Raw genomic sequence first — 8,903 nt, forward strand, 5'->3', positions numbered from 1 at the left:
ATAAGTTTTATATCCATAGGATAATATTTGAGGGGAATAGAGAGGGGATGCATATTGTGGCAGGCTGGAAATCCATATTGCCCAAAATTGCATCCATGTGCTAATTGGGGGAAATAAAGAACTGAAAGGATTTCACCTTTTCTATGTAATGACACTTGTTTTCTGAGCTATTACTATAAATTTCATATCAACAAGATGGATGCAAATATTTTCAGGCTCATAACTTAAAATGCATTCCCTCCTACATTAACAGACTAGAAAGTTAAGCATGATTTAAAATGTACTACATAATAGGCCTCTGTTTTGTAATGCTTTTAAGCTATTATGGTATCAAAAGACAAAGCAGAGAATTTCAAATCATTTGCGGAGAACGTTTACAACAGACACGGACTGAAAAATTTTTTTGACTCATGTGTCAATAAAGGTGTAAAAACCATATTTATTTCAAGTAATTTGCGAAATAAAACCCACCGTTTTAGGGATTACATGGTTAAGAAATGTGATAATGTTACAAATATCTTTAAAATTTCCTCTTTGGTCATATTTCAGTCCGTTTTCTCATCAATATGCGAGACCTTAGAGTGATGCGCGCTCCTGCGACGGGATGCAAATTTGGGCAGGCATGCGTTTCTGGGCATAACACCAGTTCATGAGTTATTGTATTTGATCGGGCAGCAGAGGAATATTTGTTTTCAGTAGTGGCTGAAATAAAAGAAACCTTGACCAACATAGTTCATGTGTATTAATGATTTTGATGATGTCACTCATCAAAATGTAATGTTTGTTCCCGGTTTTCTCAATTGTTGATTATAGCATATTTTATGACTTTATATTTGTGTGTTTTTATTATGTAAAGAACTTTGAAAGTGCATTGTTGCTGAAATGTGTTACACAAATAAACTTGATTGAAATGGAGCCAGCAAGAAGAAAAAAATCTGACATCTGGGAATATTTTGAGATGATCGCTCACAAGATTCTCAAATAAAAATTATTAACCCTCCAAATCACCTCCAAAATTCTAATCTTCTTGAAATTTCCACTATTTCTTTGTCCTGCAAAGATATATCAGTCTTTCACAGCAGAAACGGACTTAAAGCTGTTGGAAGAGTAAAATTCTGGCCTGATGAGTAAAAATATAAGGGATCAGATCAGAGAGCCAATAGAAATCTAAGAAAAAAATAATTTTTGAAGAATTTTAGTTTATCGGAAGGCAAATCAAAACTCAAAGAATACTGTCTGCCCCAACAAGCACTCTGCACTCCAAAAACACTAAAACAAATGTCTATTGTCAAATCAATCGATGACAAAAGAAAACAGCCACTGACAGCCAACATATACCAGGATTGGCTACAAATAATTTTAATAACTAAAAAAGATTAGTTAAATAAGATTTTATTTACTCTCCTGTTACTAAACATGAGCAATGGGCTGGGACACTTCATTGCTTCATGAGGCTTCATTTGGCCATCACTAAAATACAGAATAAGCTTCCATCAAATAACTGATTCAATTTTCCATTAACCACAAACATTTCCAAATAAGCTGATGATCAAATTCATTCAAAAATGTCCATATGCTGATAAAGATCCCACACAACTAGTAATACTCTAGTTCTGTTCAATCAGTTACCAATCCAAGAACTAAAAGACTGAATCAGTGATTAGCAGGTTTAGATCCGTGTTCCAGCCCACCTGCTTTGCATATTTTATGTGTTTCCCTTCTGCCACACACCTGAATTGAATCAGTGGGCGATTAACAGCAACAAACAACATACTTTCATTCAAAATTGCTTAGCAGTTTTTTCCAATCCTGGTCCTCAAGTCAAACTGACCTGCATGTTTTCAGATGTTTTCATTTCAGCAAAACTCTGTAAATCAGCCATCAATTGAAATCRTGTGCTGAATTATGGAAATGCCTAAAACTTGCAGGGCAGCGTGCCTGGAGGACCAGTGTTGAAAAACACTGCATCAGACGTTGGCATTTCAATTTGATCACAAAACATCAATTCAATGACATCTTTTCAACATTAGTTAATTGGCTAGAAATGGATGATTGTTTGATGGTTGATCCACCATCAATCATCGATCTTAACCATAAATTCAACCTTTTTGATCATAATTCATCATTGAACTAACAAGCCAACAGCAAAGAGGCTGTGTTTGGGATATACTACTCATGTAAATAGGGGATGGGGTGGACAGCTCCACTCCTTGTAGTGACTTCTATTCATCCATCCATTTTCTTACACCCTTGTCCCTAGTGGGGTCAGGAGGAATGCTGGTGCCTATCTCCAGCAAACATTTTTGGTGAGAGGCAGGGTCACCCTGGTCGCCAGTCCATCGCAGCTTTGTAGTGACTTGTTTTTGTTTTTTTTCAAAATCTCTTTCTCTTTCTCACTTATTCAGTGTCACATGCTGTTTTTATTTTAATTATGTAAAGCACTTTGAAATGCCCTGCTGCTGAAATGTGGTATACAAATACATTTGATTGATTGATTGATTGATAGATGTTTTTGTGTCAACATATCACCCACAGTCAACAATAATTTTTATGGACAAGTAAGAAAAGGTACAGAAAGGAATCACAACCCACTATCCTCAACAGTGCGCAATTTAATTTAGTGCTTAATTTAAAACGTGGTTAACCCCTGTTCTATAATAAAATGCTCTCATAGAGCTCAAAGAGGAGAGGGGGAGGAGAGCCACGACAGACAACATTGATCAGAAATTGGCATTCCAACCATTATAATTCAACCACATAACAGCATTGATTCAATGACATCTCTTCAACATTGGTTATTTGGCTAGAAATTGATGATTGTTTGATAGTTGATCCACCATCAGCGTCGACCTCAACCAAAAATCAACCTTTCTGACTATAAGTCGATGTTGAATTACTATCGCTATCTGGGCACTTATTCATTGATTGTTAGTCAGTCAATAAGATCAGCCAACTTTAGATTAACTCGTTACTACATAACTTGCATCCCTACACTATGCAGAACAAGAACCTACTTTGAAACAGTCCATATCAAATGAGCCTTGGCCCATAGGACACAACAACGCTTCTGAACAGTGTTCAATGGCTTCCTATTGGCATCATGGCCGCACAAAATGGCACAACAGATTGTGTTTACCAACAATGGTTTCTGGAAGTATTTCAAGATTAATTTAGTAATTTTAATGACACAGTCAAGCCAATGAGTGTTGCAGCATCGTCTGAGGACCAGGAGACCTCAGACATGTGGAGGTCTTCTCCCTTATACCCATAAATGCTTTTTCATCCATTTGTTGCTCCTATCCTAACTATTTTATTTCAAAAACTTTTGCTGCACTAGAGCCCTTCATTGTCAGTCACAAGACAGGGAATGGGTGGAAGACATGCAGCTAAAGTCTCAGGGTCAGGAATCAAACCCAGGACAGTTGTATTGAGTTGTCCCAACTAGACCCATGAGAAGTATCAAATCTAAAATGAGCTCATTTTGTGCATAAAATTGCATAGTTATCTGTTCCAGCACTTTATAATCATGCATTGAATCCTTGCATGAATTTGGGGCTTGGGGATAACAAACTCAGAATGTATTCAATTCATCTGCATACCAGGAAGGTAATTTAACCATTTGGTTGAAGTCTGTTTTACCAGAGACACTTCTAAAAGGTGTAGAACAAAGACCCCCAATGACTGGAGTTGAATGCTCCTACTTTAAATTCTCTGTTTGCAGTTATCCTTCCAAAAGTTTCTCGTTTTTCCTACCACACTAAATATCCACTTATTTTATTTAAAGTTGGACAACAATGTGTCTAAGAGTACATGTTCTTGATTTATTGTATATTTCAGGTTGGCAAGGAAATGGCTACAGCTGTCAGGATGTGGACGAATGTTTGACAAATAATGGTGGCTGTTCTACTACCCCAATGGTCCAGTGCATGAATACCATGGGTTCATTCCACTGTGGTCCTTGCCCCCCTGGTATAACTGTAAAGTTATTGTTTAGCAATAGTAGATCTACAGATGTACTGATTAATGAAACGTATTGCATTCACAGATATGACAAGTAATCACTGTATATATCAGTAATTAAAAAAAATATATTTGTGTAAGATTACAAAGCTGGAAATTATCAATTTATTTAAATTTTTAATGTTTTGTCTTGTATTTGTGCAGGTTATGAGGGGGATGGGAGAACATGCACACAAAGTAATATTTGCTCTTCCAACAACGGAGGATGTCATCCTCTAGCTATTTGCTCCTCCAGCCCAGGTAAAACAAGTGTCTCTGAATTTAGAACATCATGTGGGATATAAAGCATGTTAAACTGGCTAAAGAGAGATGTTTCAAAATGTATAATTTTGTTTAATACACTAAATCAATGAATTTTTGTACATAACTTATGATCAAGAATAGGGTCAGCAAAAGCTCATCGGATCTTTGTCATACCCTTTTTATTAATTTTTATTTATGTACCAGGTTCAGCATTCCCTTTGTGTACATGCCCACAAGGATACACTGGCAATGGCTATGGTCCATCTGGCTGCACCCAGATAAGCAACATCTGTGAGACTAACAACCCTTGTGTCAATGGGCATTGTACGGTAAGAGATTTGCCTCCTAGCTTCACATATGCATGTTGTGCATGTTAAAATAAGAAAAGCTGTGAAGCTCAGACCTGAAGCTTCAGAGACACATAAATACAGCTACAAAGTCGGCCTTCTATCACCTGAAGAACATTTCCAGGATTAGTGGACTAATGTCTCAGCGAGATCTAGGGCAGTGGTTCTCAACCTGGGTTCGATCGAACCCCTGGGGTTCGGTGAGTCAGTCTCAGGGGTTCGGCGGAGCCTCTGCCACGGAGGTAAAAACACACTTGTGTAGTCGTGATGACGCCCCGCTTTGCCATCACTTGCTGCAGAGGATCACGTTACATTGCTTAGCCAATCAGAGCTGCGGAGGAGCCCTGATTGAAGGAGTTACACTCTCAGCATGGATTTGAACTTGTGTCTTTAATTACTTCAGCAAAACTCACCGTTTTTGCCAAATTCTGTAGCTTTCGGTGAACTTCTAAATCTGCTCCTTAGTCTCATCTTTTTGGGGTTGCTACTGCCTCTAGTGGCGTGGGGGTGGTAACACAACTAATATAATTACATTACTAAATCAGAATACCGCAAAGTCTTTATTATTTATTATTAATTTTTCATTCTCTTAAGAATGTAGAGCTCATTAAATAATCTAAAGAAGACCTTAAAGTGGTTCCAGTTTCTCTCGATGGCCAACCTGTTGAAACTGTGGCAAATTTTAAATACCTTGGGTCGTTCCTGGACAGTCAGCTCAGCTGTGCTGAAAACACTGACTATATTTTGAAGAACTGTTCTCAGAGACTCTCCAGCATGATCTTCTGGTCTGCACAGTGGCGCAGTTGGTAGAGCTGTTGCCTTGCAGCAAGAAGGTTCTGGATTCGATTCCCAGTCTTTCTGCATGGAGTTTGCATGTTCTCCCTGTGCATGCGTGGGTTTTCTCCAGGTACTCCAGTTTCCTCCCACAGACCAAAAACATGACTATCAGGTTAATTGGTCCGTCTAAATTGTCCCTAGGTGTGAGTGTGTGTGTGCATGTTTGTCCTGTGTGTCTCTGTGTTGCCGTGTGACAGACTGGCGACCTGTCCAGGTTGACCCCGCCTCTTGCCCGGAACGTTAGCTGGAGATAGGGACCAGCACCCCTCCCAACCCCACTAAGGGACAAGGGTGTAAAGAAAATGAATGTATGGATTTTCATTTCTTTTTAACTTCACTTGACTTTATATAAAATGAGTCAATGTTCTCCTCTGCCTTCTTAGTTTTTCATCTGAATGATTCTTTATGGTAAAAACACAGTAAATGTTGATTGTAACCTGACTGGCAGATAAATTTGACTTGTCAACAAATCCATCAGTAAGGCTTTACATAAGGCCTTTAAGGGAAAATGTATTGTTCTTCCTCCTGAGTGCTTCAGCATGACACATGGGAACCAGATTCTCTCAGAGATTACTGTCAGTCATTCAGCTGATGTAAAATACCTTATTAATCTAACAGAGATATTAACCAATTTAACAATATCATGTAGAGGTCAGTGTTACAGGAAAGTTGAAGAAGACTCATTGAAGACTGTATACTTTGATGAAAATCATGCTCAAAATGGTTTGTAATATTCTAGATGAAATATTTGAGATGTGACGGAAAATCCGTGGGTCAAGGTTGCAGAGAAAAATAACAGCCTTGATCCTGAACTGAATTTATTAAAACAAAATTAAATCCATTCCTTTTGTTTGGTGAAAGGGTGCCCCTAAACTAGAGGTTAAACGTAAAGATAGGCAAAGAAATAATACATAGTGATCTGCCTTGGTAGAAGGAGGCTGTCCACAGGAGCTGGGTGTGTCTTTGATGATATTAAATCAGATGTTCCATCTCGCATAGGCTTTGCCCTTTAAGACTATTGCTAGTGGGTTTATCCGTCGCGCGCAGTGCAGCACTGAAAAAAGCTTAGTCCACGCCCATCTACTGGGTGGGCCCCACCCTGGTCTGTATAAATAACGGTCAGACGGGAAAATGGCTCCCTCTTTTTCTTCAGCGCAAGATAGCACTGTTTTAGGAGCGAACGTCTGTTTCGCCCGTCTTGTCAAATGGGGTACATCATGTCCTTTGATGGGCACCAGATCTTCTAGATCAGTGTTTTTACATTGAGATACATTGTTTTAATTGAAAAAATCACGAGGCACACCACCAACCAAAAATGGAAACAAAGACACCCTGTAGCGACCCATATTACATATATAGTCATTCTTGTCAAAGTGTCTTGAATCGGAATCAAATAAACACAAAAATTAATTTTTATCATATTTTACATTTCTTATTTCAAATTGCACTTAGCATGTCCACTTCAAAAATACACCTGAACAGCCACAACACTGTCGTGTGTGATGCATGAATGTAGTAACGTTCATGCATCACTAATTCTCTTGTTTTAATGTAAAATGCTCTGTACCTACTGCCATCTAGTGATAAGAAAATTACATGATTACGCGCCGAGTTTACGTGCAGCGGCTTTATTTCCCTCCTGTCCTGCCAGATTGATATTCCTCAACTTAGAAGCTGCATCATATGAGTTTGAAAACATTTATCCGTTGTGCCTGCTGCTAGCATGTGCTTGTTCTAAATGAAAATTAGTATGTTCTTCTTTGATTTCCAATTTTGACTTCCAATGATTCACTTCCTGCTAAAGAAACCCCTGGTGGTTGAAGAAAAATCTACAGAAAAGCCGCATGTTCAGTGTAGGAAAGAAGTAGCAGCTTATAGTCCGGAAAATACGGTAGGTGAAATTGGATAATTTCCACGGCACACCTGATGATCACGGTGCCGCGGCACACCTGATGATCACGGTGCCGCGGCACAGTGGTTGAAAAACACTATTCTAGGGATGCCTGGATCCCCAGCACGCCGACCTCGTCCTGATGCCTCAGCCCTCTTGCCGCTCCTGTGCTCTCCTCCCACTGGAAGAGAGGAGCGGGATAGGCGGGGTGCCGGGCCCACCGAGTCTGGTCTCTGCTCGTGGGAGATGCTAGCTACGCTGAGCGTTTATCGGATAATCCCACCGGCAGAGAGGATGACAGCAGGAGCAGGGTTTGGATGTTGCTTCCTAGCTGGGAAGCACCGCGGTGGAAGAGAGGCTGCTGAGCGGATACTCAGTTAACCCCGGGCTCCGTATAAAAATAGATTTTTCTTTCAAAAACCAGTACTAAGAAAAGCATAGCTGCTCCAGTGGGGAGCTCAGACTGACGGAACACCTCCATTGGGTTGTCAATATCTGTGAAGCTAAAATAGGTGGCACTAGTTTGCATTGTCTGGGAGGTTTACAACTTCACTGCTACAAAAAGAGGACCTGTACTTACCTATTTAACTTGCTCTCAGACATCAGTTTCATAGCATTAGAAGCACTGATCTAGGAGTGCCTTCTATTAAAGAAAAGTAAAAAGTCAATGTCAGAAGTAGCTCCTTTCATCTCAAGTCAAGTTCCTTTAAAGGATGTGCTGATATGCTCAGAAGCATTTTAGAAATCATGTCTGCCATCGGGTATGTTACCTGCTTCATTAAAAAATACATTTACATGTATAATGGAAATATTTAAATTAGATTCATTATTAATTGTATTATTGTCAATACTTTGAAATATTTTTTGGGAAAAATACCTACCTTTTAAATATAGGTGAGTTATTCAATTAAAGAAGGATTTGCATCTTATGATGAGACCTACTTATAGACCCCAAGTTAAATGAATTAAGTCTAAAATGAAACTAAACGTAGTTTAATTTCTTTATGTCTGTGTGTTGCAGAGCACCACTTCAGCATCTGGCTACATCTGCAACTGCAACCCTGGCTGGCAAGGAATTCACTGTGATCAGAATATCAATGAATGCTTAAGCAACCCCTGTCAAAATGGAGGAACATGCACTGATGGCATTAATGGATTCACATGTACCTGTACTGCCCAGTGGACAGGCCCATTCTGCCAGACCCCACAACAAGGTATAAAACTGGTACAATTAAAGCAAAACTTTAAGGAACGGCATAAAAGATAGATTGGAGGCAGAGATTATTGAAGAATAGATTAATAAATACAGTGAAGTTGTAGTTTTGAGGATTAATTTTATTGTTGAACATCTACTGCACTCTTGGTCAATACAAATGTTAATAACCGCTCGAACATGAATAATTAAAAAAGTAGAAGTGAGATTTTAGCTTTTTTAGCACAGTATCTATGTGAGCAGGATTATTGGGCAACTGAATTCAAACTGAAACTTTTCGCATCTCACTTGTTTATTGTCATCTGTTAAAGTAAGAATTTTATATATATATAATATATATATAATATATATA

The 8,903-nt window shown here is 38.8% G+C and overlaps 1 protein-coding gene across 1 annotated transcript in view; it reads left to right on the forward strand.

The window, feature by feature from the left end:
• The window catches only part of cubn (cubilin (intrinsic factor-cobalamin receptor)), a 155,737-nt gene that overhangs the window by 39,036 nt on the left and 107,798 nt on the right, over window positions 1–8,903 (forward strand). Inside the window, exons 9-12 of the mRNA XM_008438250.2 lie at window positions 3,838–3,969; window positions 4,165–4,260; window positions 4,468–4,592; window positions 8,360–8,552. Of these exons, the coding sequence (XP_008436472.1) occupies window positions 3,838–3,969; window positions 4,165–4,260; window positions 4,468–4,592; window positions 8,360–8,552 (546 nt within the window). The remainder of the gene's footprint in view (window positions 1–3,837; window positions 3,970–4,164; window positions 4,261–4,467; window positions 4,593–8,359; window positions 8,553–8,903) is intronic.

Source organism: Poecilia reticulata, linkage group LG20 (assembly GCF_000633615.1).
Source record: "Poecilia reticulata strain Guanapo linkage group LG20, Guppy_female_1.0+MT, whole genome shotgun sequence".
In the NCBI taxonomy this organism is placed as follows: Eukaryota; Metazoa; Chordata; class Actinopteri; order Cyprinodontiformes; family Poeciliidae; genus Poecilia; species Poecilia reticulata.